This window comes from Macrosteles quadrilineatus, unplaced genomic scaffold (genome assembly GCF_028750875.1).
Source record: "Macrosteles quadrilineatus isolate MER2022 unplaced genomic scaffold, UCM_ALF_1.0 Scaffold_24__1_contigs__length_1734639, whole genome shotgun sequence".
NCBI lineage: Eukaryota > Metazoa > Arthropoda > Insecta > Hemiptera > Cicadellidae > Macrosteles > Macrosteles quadrilineatus.
In genome coordinates, this window is record NW_026542617.1 from 877,572 (window position 1) to 898,992 (window position 21,421).

General features: G+C 36.1%; 1 protein-coding gene and 1 long non-coding RNA gene across 2 annotated transcripts in view; one reads left to right on the forward strand and one right to left on the reverse strand.

Annotated features, from left to right (window-relative positions):
* Positions 1-21,421, forward strand: part of LOC129005584 (fibropellin-1-like) — a 50,656-nt gene that overhangs the window by 9,246 nt on the left and 19,989 nt on the right. Inside the window, exons 2-4 of the mRNA XM_054434513.1 lie at positions 3,139-3,187; positions 5,736-5,891; positions 7,212-7,385. Coding sequence (XP_054290488.1) covers positions 3,139-3,187; positions 5,736-5,891; positions 7,212-7,385 — 379 coding nt within the window. The remainder of the gene's footprint in view (positions 1-3,138; positions 3,188-5,735; positions 5,892-7,211; positions 7,386-21,421) is intronic.
* Positions 1,454-16,667, reverse strand: LOC129005586 (uncharacterized). Its single transcript, XR_008491843.1, has 4 exons — positions 16,353-16,667; positions 15,325-15,560; positions 7,191-7,404; positions 1,454-5,868 (listed from the first exon to the last, which is right to left on the reverse strand). It is a non-coding gene; the product is annotated as an uncharacterized LOC129005586 (long non-coding RNA).

A 21,421-nucleotide genomic window follows, 5' to 3' on the forward strand; every position in this document is an offset into this window, starting at 1 on the left:
AATAGTTACTGAACAAAGAGTAACGTTTTCGAGCAATGCTTGAAAATGTGTGTCCGTTTCAGTGGCCGCAATTTGAGTGAAGTTATTTTCAAAACTTAAAATGAGGTATTTTATTTTGTAAACGCCATATTTTTTCCTTCATTTCTATGTCAATAAAACTTAATAATTTTTAAAACTTTAAGAGCAATAGCAACTTTCATTCGATCCGATTCCGTTTTCCGTTTTTCGTTGCAGTATGATTTGCAATGCAAAGTCTTTTAAGTTTGGCTTGGTCAAAAAGTTGATAATAATTCACTTTTGCTGATGATTATACCTACTAAACTTTTTGTTCAAACCCATAACTTATATTTTATACTCATATTGATATACCTTTTGCATTACCAAAGTTAACCGAACTATATAACTTATGTTTATAACATATGTAGGCACATTGACCACCTAATAAAGATATCAAATTTTGTGCTCTCCATAAGTCAAGGCATAAAAGGACCCAAGCGAAATTTTACCTCTCAATTTGAAAAGATTAATACAGGGTCCCAGAAAAACTATCTATGGGTTCACTTTTTGAGTTTGGTCAGAAATATGGACATAGAGAGAAAAACAATCAAACTAATGTTTTTAAAATATTTAGACTCGCTACAGGTTTTTAGTAAATTGTATAACTTAACAAAATCCTAAGTACCATTTTATGTTAAAACTCCAGTAAGCTTCAAAAGTTTGTCCTCTGAAATCATCACTATGAAGAAAATATATAGCTTCCTGATTTTCAGCGATAAATCCCCCAACATGGTAATAAATTATAGGAAAATATGTAGGTACACTATTGGTACAGGTAAAACTCACCTAAGAAAACATAAAAATTGGTCCGTTCATGAAACTTGCAGGAAACGTAGTACTTCCCATTAGGTTTTGAAATCTGAAGAGTCCCTAGTGATTGTGGGGGTGGAAGTACCATTTTGTGGGGGTTAAAGTTTATGGGGGTGGTGATTTTGAGAACATTTTTATTCATGGGATCCAAGGGAGTGGGGTGTCGTAACACAGGAGCATTGACCTTAACACAAACAAGATACTAATTTCAGTATTGTCTCTGGAGCTGGCTCAGTAGTTGTTCTGATTGGTAGCAAGTAGTTATTGTGTCTAGCTCAACCCCACTCTTATGGAAGCAGCTTATTCCCTAGCCAGAGCTGTATCTGATATTGAGTGTGGTAGGAGTTTTGAGCAGCACTGTCCGATGTTGGTGGTAGGGAGCCCAATCTGGCTACACTTTTCTGCAATGATTTCTGAAAAGGATTAATTAGATTTAGTGTAAGCGTACCGCCCTTGGATCCGTACAAGAAAAGTAATATACATTCCCCTGCTTGTTTCACCGCAATGTGATTGGCGTCAGGTTTGTCAGGACTCTTCAGATTCCAAAACCTAATGGTAAGTACTATGTTTCCTGCAAGTTTCATGAACGGACTAATTTTTATGTTTTCTACTAGTCTTTTAGAAGAATTTTACCTGTACTATATTTTATATTTTTAATGCTGGTAAAAATAGATTTATTTAAAGTAATTTACAACCAATATGCATATTAGCTCCAGGCGTAGGTGTGTTTATTGAGTTCAAGTTAAACTCTTCTTTCCATTTAAAGCACAAACCACTTCTATAGCATCCATCATATACAAATTAGCTTCAGATAATTTCCAGCACAATGATTTCTGTGGCACAGGCTCGCTTGTTGAAAGCTCTTAAACCGTACTCAATATAGGTACACCAATCCAGACTATTACGCCTCACTGCATTCTAGTTAAAACTATTACATATTAAAAGTTCATTTCTCATGGGTTTTAAAATACTTTTATGTTTGAGTGTTTCAATATTTTCAATAATTATTGAATGATTTAGTGGTAGAGAACTCATTCAAAAGGAAAACAACAACCTCTTATAAAATCGAAGGCTCATCCTCAGTTGAACTAATGACCAATCTTAATAATATTATAGTTCTATGAAAATATGTCTAAAAAACTATGTAAGATCTAATACCTGAAGAAAGCCCATCTCCCTTTACTCCATAAAAAGGTGCCCAATTTTTAAATTTTACTAAATTACTAAAAAAGTTTTTTAGGAATAAGCAATATCAACTGTGAAAGTAAACAAAACACTTCTAAGGCCATTCAATTAACATTCACTCTCAAACAGTTATTTGCTTGTAGACATATTTTATATGTCTGATTTAAAATGTATTTAACTGTGCTTTTCATACAGTACTGTATCTATGATTTTCATCAAACTATTTGCATATCATATTCTATATACACTTTGGTAAAGAAAATGTCCATATTAAATAGAATAATTAATCAACTATAACGCAGTTTCTCAAGTGCTATAAAAACATAATTCTTTATAATGGAAGATCTAAACAAATTTGTGAGATCAAAAATATAAAATAGTAAATTTTTATCATAGTGGATGAAATATTTAGGTCTCAATACTTCATGCGGCCCAATGAATACGATATGCTTCATTTATTAAGAATGCTTTACCACGAATGCTTGATACACTTTACTATATACAAACTGAATGATTGGAGGTAAAAGTAACTCAAGCATGGAACAGGTTTTAATAATCAACATATCTCCACTGGAGCAAAATACTATGTCTGATTTTTTATTTATTGTGATGATATTCGTTTTGAAACCTGATATGGAAGCTCAAACGACTGATACGAGTAAAATGTTTAAAAACCGACGATTTTTTAAATTTTTTTGGAAAGCATTCAGTTAAAAGGCTTTATATTTTGAGAGCAATCATAAAACTAATTTTTTTTATCAGTGTGTTTAACTAAATATTTTACAGGGCAAAAATCACAGTGAATGTGTTCAGTTTAGAATGGAATATTTGTAGTATAAAAATAAACCTATAAATACAACATACATAACTATACATGAATCCTCACGATGATAATATTAACAATCAGTACAATAAGTAATAGACATTTCCCTTGGAAAAACCTTACTGCAATTTCATAAAACTACATAATTTTATATCTATTGATAAAGTTAAGTTATAAGAAAAAGTACTTTCTGGTGATTATGTTGCTTTTTAAATAACTCTTATTCGATTGGTAGTTTAATAAATATGTTATGTTTGTTTCAGATATGGGTGGCTGTTGCTATTTCAGCCCTGACATTTGATGTGGCTCTAGGTAATTCAAATATTCTATATAATCTAGAAATAGAAAAGCATATGTAGATGATACACCGCGTTGAAATAAAAGCTCTTATCTTCACAGTCTACATTTTATATCCACCTTTTTCATGAAATGCAACTTATACATAAATAATTTAGTCACTTGTTTATGCTTTCAATGTTTCAATATACTATTATACTGTTGAGTTTGGGGGTGAATGAAATGTAGCATATTTTTAGTCAAAAGCTTACATTTTAATGACACAACCATACTTGTGCCAAGGAAATATATTTTTTTTGCCTTAGTAACAAAATGATCAAACAAGGCAAACGAGAATACTTTCCATTGTCATTTTGGCATGAAGTACTAAGTTTCATACAATTATAAATGTTTTCTTCCAATTAAGTCTGGTGTGATTTGTCGCATTAAGATAACAAAATACCGATGTGTTGGCACTGGCATGTTAGGCCTATGTATTACTCCAGTTATCTGAATATTTTTGGTAGCCTGTGTACAATAAGAGCTCGTATCCCCAGTATTTCAAAATTATTTTGGATGTTCCAGACATTTATTCGACTTAAAACTATTTTCATTGTAACAATATGTTTGGGAGCTGAAATCATTTAGGCCTAATCTGTTCCGAAAAGATGGTTTTTTTTTCAATTGAATATTATAAATCGTTTTTGTTCCCAGGTCATGGTGTTTTCACACATAAAGGAACAAGCACAATTTTATAATACCAGTTTACAATATCATATAAGTTCTCTAAACGGAACTTCATATTTTTTTTATAAGTTCTTCCTAAAATTAACCCTTGTTTTTCTTGTAGTCTTAAATTTCTTTATTTTCATGAATGTATTTTTTATGAAATATTTTAGACAAAAATTGTGAAAAATTGTTACCTTTTGCCGTTGTTAACACTTGTATCTTTCTGTTTCAAACTTTATCTTTCCTCATTGTTAAATACCACTTCTTCAATGTTGAACGTACTTCTCATCACGTCATATATAATAAACTATGATATGTTTTTTCAAGGGAGAGGAGGGACATTGCTTTTACGCACACAGGTAGCCAGCCTGTAGTGCGAGGCTCCTGAATTTATCACAGACTACTCACTAAAAAAACCCCCTCTACTCTGTTGGACACAGACCTGGAATTGTTTGTCAAAAAAATTGTGCAAAAGAAAAGGAGAATTGAATCATTGGATGAATACCATTGATCGTGTAATACACTTAGGGTGTATTACTGAGCAATGAGACAATTGCGACTGTTCAAATACGTAAAATCTTTTACAGCAAAAATTCTAAAGTAATTTTGAACTAAGAGTCTTGAAGAAAAGCCATGACAGTTGTTAGTTTTCGATTGTCGGGCCGGCGCGGGCGCGTAATTAGGCGCGTCCAGCCTAGTCCACACATGGAGACTGAGTCGGCCGACTGTCTGCCGACTGTGCGCGGTCAACACAGTTTCAGATACAAGTTTCCGATGTGTTTTGCGTCCACACTAGCCAGCCAGTGTTTCCATGTTTGTTGGTATGGTGACCGAGGAGGACGTAATTATATCCTATGCGGGCTTCATTTTTCTGAGCCATGGGCCTATTAATCTAGGAAGAGACTATGATGGACTCTACATTTTCTCGAGCAAGGTTCGTACGATGGTCGCAATCTTCTATCAGACCTTCAGATTAGGTGGAGGATTTAGTAACTTCACGAGGTCGACTTCTAAAGATTTTGAAATTTTGCTGGGCTTTGTTGGTCTTAAGATTTTAAACTTGAAGAGATGAACAATTCAATAAAATGTCATTTAATGATATAAATCATTGAAAACTAATTCCAAAACTTTCAAGAAACTCAATCCAGCTCTTTTATTACCGCCCAAAAATCGTAATATTACCGCTTTGTAGTCTAACTAAATGGGCTGAATGTTGAACACCTTCGGCTTGTATCCAGTCTGCTGTCTCCAGACACGTCCACACATGCAGACTTGAGACAAAAGTTTTGTCTCTTGTCTCCGTGTTTCCCATTCGAACGGGAAACAGAAAACACTGTATTTTGTCTCCAGAAACACCGAAATTTGTCTGCCTACAGTCGGCCGACATACTGGAGACAATATAGCAACATACTGGAGACAGTCGGCAGACCATGTTTCCGCAGACAAATCGCCATGTGTGGACGAGGCTTTATTCCACGACCACGATCCCGGTTGTTGCAACATTCTGCGCAATGAATGAACAACCAACGCAACAATGCTGGTAATATCGAACAAACGATGTCAAAATGTTTATGTGCAGTTATCATAATTATTTTTTCATCTTTAGTTTATACTACATTTCAATCATTTATAAGAGTAGATTTATCTTTGGAATCCATTGGTTTACAATACAAAGTCAACAGCGGAGGCGAAAACTTTGACAATCAGGAAACCTAACCCTTGAACCTATATCCATCAGAATACTATAAGGATTTATGGTAAAAGGTAACCTAAGCTATTTATTTTGCATACATTTTTATCCAGGACAGGATATATCTATAAATGATCTCTTTTAACATATGATGTTTATCCACAGGCAGGTACGAAGTGTCCTATGACGGGAACCCCTGCAGTCCCAACCCTTGTGGACAGAACACCCAGTGCTATGTGTCCAGTGGCCGTCCTGTGTGTTCCTGCCTGCCCGGCCACTGGGGAAACCCCCTGTCTTACTGTCAGAGAGGGGAATGCCAAGGTACATGTAACACAATAAATTTGTAATAGCAAGTGTTACAAGTATTCACATTTTTCCAGTTTTAACACTTAAAGTCAGCCTATTAACATAAGATAAACACACACTCGTTTGTATCATGTTACCTTAGAACATTATCATGCTTTTTACTAAGTTAACAAATTAATTAAATTCTCTAGTTATTCATTACACTACCACTTAAAAGAGGTGTATTCATAAGGGCGTGACAAATGGTATTTACAATTTTCTAAAAGTTAGTTTCTAAGCACATTTTAAATCTAGTAAATTACTAGTTTACGATTGATTATGCAATCATATGGTTAAAATATAAAAATATATATTATATTGCTAAATATTAAAATTAAAATGTATCATTTCGTTTAAACTTCAACTTAACCTCAATGATAAATTCAAAGTATATTTTTGAATTGAACTAAAGAGATCATTTGTATCAATTCTCTTTTCTTCTTAGAAACAAACTAAAACCACATGTTTAATCTATGCTAAAACCTAATCGGATGTCAAATAATGTTCTAAAAAACTACACACTATAATTGTAGGCATATTATGCTAATTGTTCACGACGATTTCTGAAACCATTTTAAAAGATTTACGAGTAATAGGACTATCCAAAATAAATGTCTAAGTCTGTTAGAGTGACTTTAATGACTCATGAGAAAGAAAGTTTTAACATTATTTAATTCAGCAGGAAATGAGGACTTGAGCCCTGCTTATTATTCTTTTAGTAGAACAGATTGATTACTTATACATACTTTTGTATGGTATAATTTTACAAGGAAAAATGATATAGATTATGGAAGCATTTTTGTCTGCTCTTGGCCAGGATTCTGAAGCCAAACATGGTTGTAATGTAATTCATTGAAAATGTTTTCTTTTATATAAAGGAACTTTCTAAGTAATAATAACAAAGTTCATAATCTAAAATAAATATTATGATTTGGTAAGGGAGACCACATTTGTATTCTAATGGACTCAATGGCGAAACATTGTGGGTATAATATATATATATATATATATATATATTATATATACATATATTCATTTGAGAAAGCGTTTTTTTTTTTCTCTGGGGTCATGAAAATGAAACATCAAATTGGTCCCAGGTCAAGGTCTTACCATGCCACCCCCAGTAAAAACTTCTACACTATGGATGAAATTAATTAAAACGCTACAAAATCTGTTTCATATTTCAAATATTGAACTCTAAATACAAGAGGGTAGCCTCTTGAATCCTGCTTACAGTAAGCTTTCATATAATATACAATCAATATCAATATTTACCGATATGTTGATGATTTATAGATAACAGTGACTGCCCGGCCAGCAAGGCCTGCAAGGACTATCGTTGCGTAGATGTATGTGCAGGAGTGTGTGGTGTCAACTCCGACTGTCATGTACGGAACCACGTCCCGGTGTGTAGCTGCCCCACGGGCTATAAAGGCGACCCCTTTAGCAACTGTCGACTCATGGATCCTCGTAAGTATTCACAATCCATCTAAACAACGCATGTGCATGTGAGTAATTCTAGTGGCGTCACCACAGTTGTATCCTGTGTGGTTATTTTAAATAAAAATTCGTATGCTAGAGAGTATAAAACGTACGTAACAAATAGCGATGATTAAATAGAAAGCCTGATTAAATGTATAGTTATGAAACAAAATTTGTTATCAAATGTCGCTAATTGTTTAATCAGAAAAGTTATGTCTATGTTTATTGTTTTGGCTTCAAAAATAATAATGACTAGGCATCTCCTTTTGGATACCTCGACTGAACATAGCATACAGGACATACACTCTCAACATGTACCGTACATCAGGTTTTTTTTAACGAATTTTAGCAGTCCTGAAACAATTCTATACCTAAACCATCTAACTTACCTCAAAATCACTTTGTGACATTTCCAGACCATAGCAGCCAATTGACAGAATTAATTACAACTCTAAAGACTCTAATGTAGAAGGCATTTTTCTGGACATAGTGGGATATCCAGCTCAGAAAAAGATATCTATTTCCACTGGTCACCAAGTTATTGCATCAGCTACCTTCAAAAATCGTTATGCAAATCATAATAACAAACTATTCATTGACACCGACAAAAACTGCTCATACACACCGACAAGGGGTAACTGCATTGACACTCCATAATAAATAGGCCTATAAGACCTTTATAATATGAGTTCCGTCCTATATATGTAAGGGCATGTATTGTTTAAAATTATGTCCTGTTATTGCTACTGTATTAAAAAACTGAGCTACTAGGACTCAGGATTTAATTTTTTTTTTATTTCAGAAATTTCGTACCACGTAAAACCTTATAGTTTAAGAAAATATCTGGCTGCGTTGCGTTACAGGGGGGGGGTTAAATTTGCGTTGTGCAGCATCGCAAGAGGAGGGAGGGGGTTAAAAATGACAAAACATGCTACGTAAGGCCCCGGCCACACGAGGCGGTTTAACCGCGCGAAGTTAAGCCGCGCGAAGTTAAGGGGTTCAACAACACATTGAATCAAATGAGAGCGGCCACACAAGGCGAAGTTTAGCCGCATGTACGGTTGAGCCGCGCCATGTCGTCCCTCGACCGCGCGAAGTTAAGCCGCGTTGGAAGGGATGACACATGCAGTCTTCTAATACAGAAACTTACATAAGTGTTTCGTCCATGACTAAAAAGAGTGAACTGAACTATGTTTTAATAGAGTACTCTGTGTACCTACTGGCGAAGTTAAGCCGCGCGAAGTGCCTGGCCACACGGGGCGGATGAACCGCTTCCTGTTGGGTTTTCCCAGTATCAGTACTCTATTAAAACATAGTTTAGTTCACTCTTTTTAGTCATGGGCGAAACACTTATGTTAGTTTGTGCATTAAAAGCGTGTGGTGATCTGGAACGTTAACATAAATCATTGGGTCCATCCCTTCATAACGGAAAAACAATTTTTTGTGTTCCAAACCTTTTACGAGCACATGCGAAACCATAGTTCGGAGTTCATATGTATCAAACATTGTTTGAACACCACATACACAACCGGTAAAAAACACACAAAACAAACTCAAAAACCACTGGAAATGTCCGAAGAATATCTCCAATAAGCGCGGCTGCCGCGCGGTCGAACCCTATTGTGTGGCCACTCTCATAAGACTGCATGTGTCATCCCCTCCAACGCGGCTTAAGTTCGCGCGGTCGAGGGACGACATGGCGCCGCTCAACCGTACATGCGGCTAAACTTCGCCTCGTGTGGTCACTCTCATTTGATTCAATGTGTTGTCGAGCCCCTTAACTTCGCGCGGCTTAACTTCGCGCGGTAAAACCGCCTCGTGTGGCCGGGGCCTAAGGCTGCGTTCATGCACGAGGAGCGGAAGCGGGCTGTAAAACTTTTGCTGTAAAAATGTGGACGGTCCCATAGTCTCCAATCCCAACCTTTCTTATAAACAATCCCATGAAGTCCTATAGTCCTTCGAATCCTGATAATCAGTTTTTTTAACACTTGTACAAATTACGAATAAGAATAAAATGTCAACATCTACAACGTTGCCTGCAAACCGACAACCAAGAACACAGCAAAATCCCAAAAAAGCCAACGCATGAGGAGTGAGAGGAGGAGGAGAGGAGAGGAGAGTTCCGATCCGATTCCGATTTCGAGACTTTAGGGTAATTACCCTTTTTTACCCCAATTTAGTAGTCTTAGGGTAACGGTAGATTTAGGGTAATTTTAGGGTAAAACTAAAAGTTAGCTTAACAATAGAAATTGAACTAGAAACATGAAAAAACTTCAAAATTTGAGAAAAAACACACATTACATATCATGGCAAACCCGTGATATGCGACTCAACCGGTTTAAATCGATTGCTATGATTTTCATAATCATTGATCTTATCGTTATCAATACTGTATTTGTGAATTATATGTTTCAGATTGTATTGCGTTCGATTCCATAACACGTTATAATAAAATATGAAATATTATTCATTACTTCTTGGTATTTAATTATGTGATTGAGTTGAATCACACTAGGATTATTTTACCGATTGTGTCTAAAAATTACTGTATGTATATATACTGTATGTAGAAAAATAGACTAACACTTTAATAATTCCGTCATGATACAGTACCGTACTGTATCATGAAGTGATTATTGTAAAAAAAAGTAGTAATGGGTTGATACAATTAAAAATAGGCTTCAATAATTCTTGGTTCGATATTTTTTGTATACATTGAGCTGAATATGAACATTTTGTACTTTTTCGTGTTGTTAACAAATTTCCCTATAGGGAAGTAGCTATTACCGTAGGTGGCACGGTAAGACCTAGACCCTGGACCGATTTACTTTTTCATTTTGATGTCCCCAGAGGCCAAAAACACCATTCGTTCAAATTTTTATATATGTATGTATATACGTCCGTGAACGCGATAACTTGAATAATTTTTGTCCGACTTTGATGAAATTTGGTTTAAAGGTGTAAAGCAGGATAAACTTGAATGAGTTCGCGAACCAGCACGACGGACCATGGGAACCATGGGGACCATGGGCTTTACGGGGGGTTTTATGGGGTAAAAATAGGTTTTTCTTACTTTTGACCCTCAAAACACAAAATTTCCCGATTTCTCTTTAGACCTTATTAAAGAGCTTAAAAAAACAAATAATTTAGTATATAAAAGAATTTTTGTTCGATTATTAGCAACGGAGAAAATTAAAAAAAATTGTAAATTCAAAATTCCCATGTTATTCTTATGGAGAATATTGTCAAATGTTGTAGTTTGCTTGTTTATGGATATATTTTGATCAAACTTGGCAAATTTATTTATTTTGTACTAAGCTATCAATATTTTACTTAAAAACACACTTTATTAGTTTCCTTGTAGCAGCAAACCTAGGAACTCGTTAAACCTAATGTTATTAAAATATATTTAACCGAAAATCAATTCAGACAAATGGAAATTCGCTTAGTCGGCAGGTTTGCTGCGTTGGGGGTATTTTTGAGAATCGAGGATGTTTTTACGTATATTGATTGATATTGAAACCTTATTAAGTATAATTAACAACCTTATTGAAGATTTATATTATTTTAACAATGTTATATAGCATTTAACACAAAGATTTCCATTAAGGGTCATTTTTAGGGTAGCTCAAAGTAGATTTAGGGTAATTTTAGCTCGCCTTTAGGGTAAAAAATTGCCACAACGAGGTGGCAACTCTACTTGAGGATTGAGAGTTAAGCCAATCATCCGTCTCAAGTAAGAGACACGATTCACGGCTTTTTAAATATTGTATTGTATTATAAAAACTTGAACCCAGATAGTGCAATTAGGTTAAAGCAAATCGGGGAGGTCATGTACCAGCTACTACAAAGTCACTGCGAGAGTCTGCAAGTAAAAACGCGTTTCAGGATACTAACACTGGTTTAAATTGAAAAAAAAAACGTGATTTGTTTTAATTTGTTTGGGAAAGGTTCAGTTTTTTTTAATTTACTAATTAATAATATAGATAAATAAATTAAACGACGGTGGATTAAAACTGGAAATTCAACTCGGGAGCACAGAAAACGTACTAATAGTAGTACGTTTTCTGTGTCGGGAGACACCTAGCGGCAGTTAGACGAACTGTTGCGAACGTCAAAGCGAAAGCGCACCTACCACCAGCGCACCTAGTGGCGATAGGCCACGGCCTTCGAAGTGGCAACGTCGCAAGTGGTGTTGTAACAGCTGTTTTGTTTGGAAGCAGCTAATATTTGTGTGTTTACGAAAGATTGGTTACTGGACTATGACAATATTGACTCCGCTTAAAATGTACAGATCTAGATTTGTAATTCATATTGTTTCGGTTTTCAATTCTGTATGTTTTATTTTCAATATTTTAATACATTTATGTTCATAAAGTTAAATTTAAATCAATAGAGTGCGAATTAATAAGCTGATGTCACCTGTCTGCCATGTTATCTTATGGGACGTATGTCACTTAACAACACCACTTTCGACGTTGCCAATTCTACCAGGCCGCGGCATGTAGTTAAATTAAAGGTGGCCGTGGGCGAAGGCGCATGGCGATTGGCTGACTGACGTGGCGGAAGCGACTCAAGATGCATGGAGTAAAAGTCTTTTACTCCATACATCTTGGAAGCGACTGGCGACTGGTGAGGCGACTGACTAGATGAACTGAACTGAACTGTTCAACGTTCAACTGTTCGCGAGGCGAGAGTGAGTTTAAGGGTTAAGAGAAGCAGATGACCAAGTGAAATTATTAAATGAGTTTATCTATTCAATTACTTTTTTTACATCTACATCAGTTGATTAGTTCATGAGTCCGCATCGCATCCGAGTTATTGCATGTCTAGGCCTCGACCACAACTGCTAAGCATTTTTAAATTTATAAATTTTTTAGGCCCTTTTATGGCAATGCACCGTTTTACAATTGAGTACCGGTACCGGTGCAATAGAATACAATTAGCAGGAAGAAATTTTGCAACAATAAGCATGCAGAAGTATGCAAAGAACTCAAAACACAGTGATACCCTTAACATGGTATTTATTTCGGACCCACACGAATTTCACACCTCAAGAAGTGCGTTTAGGGTGACTCGTGTCGTGGGTCATAATTTTTACCCATTCGTGAAGTATATGCAGTGAAACTGGCATAGTTTCTACCTAGCAAACGAAACAGTGCCTGGGTACAGTTTCTTAACTGGGCTATGCTAATATCGATTGAAACTATCAATTCGATTAGTAAACCTTCATGCGATTTTTTCACCATCAGCAAGTTTGGTTGGTTAGGTTAGGTTATAATAGTTTAATTTTATAATAGAGATATTAAAAATATCGATTATTAATCAATATTTTCAATTCGATAGATTCAATCAATATTAGCATAGCCCAGTTAAGAAACTGTACCTCAACACGTGCAACGCTACAAACGTTGACCGTTAACTCCCACTACATCATCTCAGTCTGTATAAAACACATGTAACTTACTGTATTAATAGGCTATAAATAAGTTGTGTACCTACAATTAACAGCCTAACTTATATGTCTTATACTTATATGCCAGACCCCCGCCTTGATGAGGAAGACACTCAAGACATCACTTAGGCCTATCAGGTAAGATGACACAACCATTAGAGATGATTCTCTCAAATTACACTGATAACTTAATACCTAATACCTACCTAATACCTAATACCTCCTTCTTCGTCTTTTACCCACAATGTGGGATTGACAGCGTCACTTTAACACGATTACTAATACAAAAAACAATATTTACAACTATTTACATACTTCCGGCAGGCTACAGGCTTCTTAAATCATCCCCTAAATACTCTGAAATATCGTAATAGGCCCGGCTCTTGATGAAAGTGGTTAACACTGCCTCAAATTTTCTCAAGTCCAACAACTGGATATGTCGTGGCAGCTTATTGAACAGACTTATGGCTGACACACTATAACTAGCCTGGGTCCTAGATAGTCGCACCCTTGGTACATCAAGCTGATGGCGCTGCCTGGTGTTATACTGGTGGACGTCAACACGAGTGGTGAAGGTTGTTATATTAGCCCTAACGTGCACCAGACAGAGAAGTATGTAGTGGCCAACTACAGTAAGCACACCAAGTCGTGCAAAGAGGGGTTTGCAATGAGCACGATACTCACTCCCAGTAATAATCCTTAATGCACGCTTCTGGAGCCTAAGCACTTCAACAACCTTTGGCGAGTGTCCCCAGAGAAGAAGACCATAGCTGACATGGCAGTGAAAGAGGGCATGGTACACCATCACCAAATATGCCTCCGTTACACAAAATTTCAGCTTGAAGAGGAGGAAACAGATCCGTGAGAGTCTGTTGGTGGTCTGGTCAATGTGATGTATCCAGCTGAACTTCCCATCAAGAACAAATCCAAGCAATTTAACTGGATCTTGAACACCAGGCTGATCTCTGGAGAGGCTGCAGATGATGTGCTGCGTCTTATCCTCGTTTAGTTGGAAGCGGTTTGCCAGAAACCAGGCAGTTGTATCTTCAAGACGCTGTCTGGAGATGGCCAAAGCTTGATCGATGTTCGTACCAGCTGACAGGAGAGAAGTGTCGTCTGCAAACATGAGGGTAGTGCCAAGGTTGTCGAGATCGTTGATCATGATGAGAAAAAGGGTAGGCCCAAGCACTGAACCCTGGGGGACACCAAAATCAACTGGCAAAGTGCTGGAGACAGCTCCACCAACTGCAACGACCTGCGAGCGCCGTTCGAGGTAAGTACTCAGGATGGCAAGAGCGGCATCCCTGATCCCATAGAAGTGGAGTTTCCTTTTCAAGATGGAGTGGGAGACACAATCAAATGCTCTACTGATATCACAGAGAGTCAGAGAGAGAGCTTGGTGGTTTTCAAATGCATTTTCCACGCTTGCAGCAACTTTTGCAACAGCATCAACGGTTGACCTGCCCTTACGGAAGCCAAACTGCATATTCGAGAAGAGGTCAAGTCCCTCAAAAAATGCTTCAAGCTGGGGTTTTATGGTGGCTTCTACCACCTTTCCGAAGACAGGAGTTATGGAGATGGGCCGATAGCTATTAAGCCTCTGGTGGTCACCCTTCTTGTAAATAGGGACAGTTTTCGAGGTCTTCAGAAAGTCCGGGAAGACGCCACAACTAAGGCAGTCGTTGACAGCAGCAGCAAGTGGAATGGCGATGGCATCAATAGTTTTTTGAAGTATGTAGGTAGACATACCAAACACATCAGGGCTCCTAGATGGCTTGAAAGACAGAACCAGCTTTCTAAGGTTGTGAGGAGTTGTAGGTTGGAAAACTGTTAGAGTATCAGGTGGAGGATTCACTCTAGATTCCAGAAGCTGGATGGGGTCCACATCTACATCAGGTAAGGCCTCAGTGATAGCTCTTACAGAATCAATGAAATATCCATTGAAGGTATCAGGGCTTGCAAATTCAACAGGTCGTCTAGTGCAAGACCTGTGCGAGTTGATGACATCCCATGCAGCCTTACAGCGATTTGGGGCGTGTTCGATTTGTGACTCAGTAGCCTTCTTCTTCGCCATCTCAATTTGTCCCTTATAATAAGCCTTGGCCTGTCTATACCTTAAAAGGTACCTGTCATTTTCACCGCCAGCAGACCTATCTTTAAGAGCTAGCATCACAGCTTTAATCCTAGCCAACTCATCTGTATACCATTCCTTGTGGCTAACTAAACGTTTAACCTTTTTGGTCTTCTGGGGTCGGTAAGGTCTGATTTTTTCAGGGAAAAACATATCAAAAATCTCCTGAAATTTTTTAAAGAAAACATACCGTACAACTTATTGCTAACTCCAGCATCATTTAAGATTTCCTCCCAAGGGGTGCTGGCAAGTGCCTCCCTGAAACGCACAAGATCAGCATCATCAACTAGCCTAGAACTAAAAGTATAATTCACACGCCAGGATAAAGAAGTATTGCTTACCAGGCTGCAGTTTGCCACATTGAGAGAGGTTACCAAGGCTGCGTGATCATCCCCATGCAGCTCCACCACCCTTGTGTCACAGTCGGAGGGTTGGAAGTTAACAGCAACGTTGTCGAGGCAGGATCTTCCTCTGGTTGGCTCAAAGCAGGTAATGTACAGGCCATATGATTTCAATAGCTCCACAACAGTCCTCGCTCTATGGTCATCTCCAACGAAGTTTACATTGAAATCTCCAGCTATAGCAATTTTAACAGATGATTTTCTGTTCAGAAAGACAAGGCACTGTTCAAAAAGTTCACAAAAACTTTCAAAACTTCCACTAGGGGAACGATAAACAGATACACAGATGGTGTTTTGAGCAGGTAAAAGAACAGCAACAAGTTCGCAATCAAGTTCTTTACAGAAACTATTTACATTCAAGACATTAAAATCGATGTCGCTACGGATGTAAATTGCAGACCCACCGCACCGAATTTCAGACCTACAGAAAAAACTGGCAGCATTGAGGTCAGATATTTTGCTATAAAAGTCAGTTTCATTTTGCGTTAAAAAATGTTCACACAAACACAAGATGTCTAGCTTCTCATTTTCAGCAAATAGAGTCAAAAGGGCTTGCTTAGGCCTAACACTCTGGACATTCCAGTGACCCAGAAGTAAGGTGTCATTAGGCCTAGTGTTGAATATGTCTTTAGTTATGTTTGCCAGTTGTTCAGGCTTGCTCTCCCTAAAAAAACTCTAGATTGAACATTATGCCTACTTCGAATGTGAAATTTTCGCACAAGTGCACCAGCAGGCCAAAATTCAGCGCTCAGCAACTTAGATTCAGAAACTGAGGTTACCCCTATCTTGAACGATTTGTAACTATCGGATTTCGTTTTGAGTTCTATACAATCACTGACTGTTACCTGCCTGTCAGAAAGATACTTAGAAACTGAGTCGCAAGATTCATTTACTGAAATTCTAGTCAAAAATATATAATTTCTTTCGGTTGGAGAACTATTTACAGGTTTAGCAGTTTTGAGGCCTACCTCGTTTCCAGTGCAGACGATGATGTTTTTGGAGGTTCTAGATTTGGGAGTCTGTGAAGGTCCCGTGGTATCACTTGTAGTTTGTAGATTTTTCGGTAGGGCTTTAAGTTTATCCGCAAAACTAACACTCAGATCTCTATTTACAAATTTAGAGCTGACATCTACAGAAGAAGTGGGGTGAGAAACTTTAGAGCGGCCATGTTGTTGTTGAGTTCCGCCAGAAATTTCACTGAGTTCAGTCAGTAGTTCATTCCCAATCCCAACATCAGGCGTTAAGCACAGACCATTAGGAGGAGTCACACTAGTCACAGTCCCATTAGTGACAGAGGCTATACCCAGTCTTTGGTACGATGTCATAGCTTATAATGTCATAGCTTATAATTGCGAATTTGTTGCATAGCTTATAATCTTGAAAATGTGGCATAGCTTATAATGGAAAATTTAAATTGTTCCATAGCTTATAATCGTAGAAATGTGGCATAGCTTATAACGGTTTTCTTAAAATGTGGCATAACTTATAATGGCATAGCTCAAATGTGCTGCAGCTTATAAAATCTCGTTTGTTCTATAGCTTATAATTTTAAAAACGTGGCATAGCTTATAACGCGCGGGAATTACGTCATAGCGGATGGGACAGCTGATCTATCCTGAGTAGACAAAAAAATTATCGTGCAATGGTCCTCAAATTATCGTATGGACTAGCAGCCGCTACTCGGCAATAAGAAGTCGCGTTAAGTGCAGCCAACGTAGCAAAACTAAAAGTATTTCAAGTTTTTTTTACTCCTGGACGACATATGTTATAGATGTATATATTAAATGGTTTTTTGTTGAATAATAGAATAATTTTTTGTATCTGCTGTTTTACTTTAATTATGTAAGCTGAAATATATTATCATAAGTTTAATATTGCTCGTGTTGCTTATTTATGCTATGCATGATAACTATTGTATAGGTAATATTTATTTTTTAATATTGTGTAATACCGGTGTAAAAATACTTTTTCATAGATAAAACCGTAGACTATGCAACATAAGTAGACTTCTCGTCCCATTGTTGATTTTGAAGCTTGTTTTTCGTTTCTATTTCATGTACGTCGACACTGATCGCTAGTGTAAACGAAATCTTGTTTCTATTATATTAGGGTAATTTTATGATTTTTGTGCTTTACTGTTTGGTTATATAACTAGGAGACCAGATATTTTTATGATAAGATAGTTTTATTTGGTTAAATTAGGTTTTAAATAACTGAAATAACAATTAAGAAACATATTGTAAAAGAAATACAACCTCTACAGTTGGCATAGAATAGCAATAAAATTGGCTTCAGCTTTTCAACAAGAATAACAAATCTTCTAAGGGACTTGATGTTTGATCTACGATCAAAACATATTTAGTAGATTTGTCATACTTATGGAACAGCTTAAGCCCAAATTTTAGTTTTATTTCTGTACGGTGCAATGTAGATTATAGAGGTCATGTTTTGTTTACAATTTGTTTCACTGTTTACGCCTTCATTTAGCCAAATAAAACGATCTTGTCATGTAGTGGTCAGTGTCACAGGACAAGCACTACAAAATAGTGCAACCCCCATTCCTGTAAACATTAGAAGTTAATGCAACTTTTCTGTTAAAAAGTAACCCAAGCATGATTTTTTATTGCAAGAAAAATTAAAATATTCTTCCCAAAGATCGGAAACATACGTTTGACAATAGTTTTGTCCATTGATGTAATTTCTAATATCAAAAATGGTATATCCAAGTATTTATAAACAGTACTAAAATTCTAAAATCCATACTGAACTCTACGTCATTAGCAAAACTTGACACAAGAAGGCACTTAGTTACCAAAATAGTCATAATGTAATGTAATAAGGAATAAGTAATAATTTCATTTAAGATTTTATTTGTATTGATCAAGTGATTCAGTACTAAGTAAAAGTGTAAAGAAAAAAACAGATTTCTAACAACATATTTAATATAAAAATATTCAAATATATTTTTACTCGTAAATACTCTCAAATACCTCTCGACTGACTGGTTCTTTACAAATTGGTTGCCCCTGGGTTGGAAGAACTAAGTGAACAAAAATATTACAACAGAGCGTTGGCAGTGGAAGCTTGATGTTAAATAAAAATTTAGTGGGCCCTGTGGAATAAAATTACCCCCAGAAGTCCTTAGGGGACGTTCTTGGTAGTCTTTAGTTCTTCCAAGGCTGAAAACAATCTTAAGACTACACTGACTCTACCTTGCACACTACCACACTAAACTTAGTGTTGCACCCAAGGTGTATCTTTTGTAGTGGATTCTTATTGGTTATAATTACGACTCTTTGAAAGAACTATATTTATGCTAGGATTGAAATACGAAAGGTTAATGATAATCAGTAAATAAATCACAATTCCATATATTTAAAAATAACTTCAGTGGAGAATATAATTATATTATAACGATGACACAAGGTGATGTGTTATGAAATGTATGGCCTTTTTACCCTAATATATTTGCCATTAATGTTATCACTACTATACAGGGTGTTTTTTTTTTAACTTGCATCTTTATTAATGTAAAAACCGCAATAGATAGAAATATGCAGTTGGCGGGAATCATCTATTGACGTAGGGGGCTCAATTATTTTGAATTCAACGTTACATTCACATTCCCCCCCCTTTCCCCCCAACTTAATTTTTTTAAATAGCAACGTACCCCTTGTGACATATCAAATAAAAGAGCATGAAAAAAGAAAATGTTTGACGAAAAAAATTGAAAATCGGTTAAAAATTTGTGAGATATTCCCCCCCTCCCCTCCCCCGGAACTTAATTTTTTTTTAAAGCAAGGTACCCTTTGTGACATATCAAATGAAAAAGCATGAAAAAAGAAAATTTTTTGTGAAACAAAATTAAAATCGGCTCATGAATTTGTGAGATAATCCCCCCCCTTTTCCCCTACCCATAACTTGTTTTTAATAGCAAGGTCCCTTGTGACATATCAAATGAAAAATAAATTTCACCAAACATTTTCTTTTTTCATGCTCTTTCATTTGATATGTCACAAGGGGTACCTTGCTATTAAAAAAAATTAAGTTCCGGGGAAGAGGGGGGGAAAATATCTCGCAAATTTATGAACCGATTTTAAATTTTTTTTCATCAAACATTTTCTTTTTTTATGCTCTTTCATTTGATATGTCACAATGGGTACCTTGCTATTTAAAAAAATTAAGTTGGGGGCAGGGGGGAAAGGGGGGGAATGTGAATGTAACGTTGAATTCAAAATAATTGGGCCCCCTACGTCAATAGATGATTCCCGCAAACTGCATATTTCTATCTATTACGGTTTTTACATAAATAAAGATGCAAGTTTAAAAAAAAACACCCTGTATAACGAACCTCATCTCGGTAGAGGAATGAAGTGATTGGCGCGGTTACAATATAGCCGCGACAGTGACATTAAGGTTTGAAATTTTAATGTTTGAGACGATCCAACACTCACAAAATCCAAAGACAAATGCTAGTTTTTTTTTGGCTAGTGAAATCACATTTAAAAATTCCCTGACGATTCCATGATTTTTTTAAACTTTCCCTGATCGAAAAATTCAAAATTACAATTTTAATTCTAACTAAATCTTCAAAAGGACTAATCTTTATCTGAAGAATATCTTATGTTTGTTGACATGCAAAAAATACATAAAATCTATAGATACAGGCTTGTAGCTTATATTCAAACTTTGCAGCTTGCTTTAATAAAATTAAACAGAGTTTGATAAGATGATACACAGTTTACAACAAAATTTAATTTGTACAAAAACACAAAATTTACTTGTACAAACATATTTTTTAGTTTACCGCGACACGGCATACGTACTCTCACCAGATCGACCTTTACAAACAATTATTTTAAACATTTTACAATTTTCCCTGACTTATGACAAAATTTCCTGACTTTTCCAGATATTTAATATTTCCTGACATTTCCAGGTCACTATAGCTACCCTGAAAGACTATAAAATTGAAGTGTAGATCTCGTTGTCCAATTTGTTACACAGTATAACTGTACGTAACTCAAGGCAATGGTATGAAAGATTATTTATTATTTATAGCTAAAGAGTGTTATGGCGGATACGTCTATATTGGAATACACTCCCACTAACTACAATCGCAAGCCAGAATCGAACCTGCAGCCCTTCCAAGTGTATTAAATTTTCCAAGTAATTGGCAAAAATAAAAAAAAACTATTGGCAATTATACTCTTGTAACTTTTTGTTTGGAATAATACTGTGTTATGGGAACAATGTGTTTGCAATGACGATTATAATACAAACATTTTAATCAAATTACGTTAATTTTATCACAAATAATTGAACATTTATTTATTTTTTAGAATAATGATAATATCACTGACTATGTATCAATACCAATTAATTAGATCAAAATGGATACAAAATGTACTTATCAGTATCTGAATCTGAAAACATGTGCTCAAAGAACAGGAGGCCAAAACATAACATAAAATGTAACGGCTTGTACGACCCACTAAGAGTAATTATAACACTAATACAATAAATAATATATAGTTACTTACAACTGGACGTCAGACATAAAACACTTAAGGAATCAAAGAGAATAGGATGAGTTTTTTTCCAAAATGCGGACAAATTGAATTTTGGTTGAACTAAGACGTGAAATTTCGGGAGCGGTATGTATAAGTTGGTGAGGATGAAATGAGTTTTTCCTAACTTAATTTAATTCCAAACAAATTATATCCCTGGCAATTATATCCATGCGGCTGTGGCTTTAGGGTTTGTTGAAAATTAAATTTTTGCCAACTAACACTGCAAACTACGGATTGATTTGCATGACTCAACTTAACAACTCACCCCACGCATAGGAAGGTTGGAGACACACTGGTCACTGAGACAGACCCTTGGCTAGAAGCTTTCCCCACCATTCGGTACAAAAGAAAGAAATTTAAATTTTGCTTGTCGCTTGTTTTGGGCGACACACCAAGCCTTAGTTGCAAACCAAACTTGAGCATAAATGGGGCCTAAGGTAAATATCAGGGCTATCCCTAGGGTT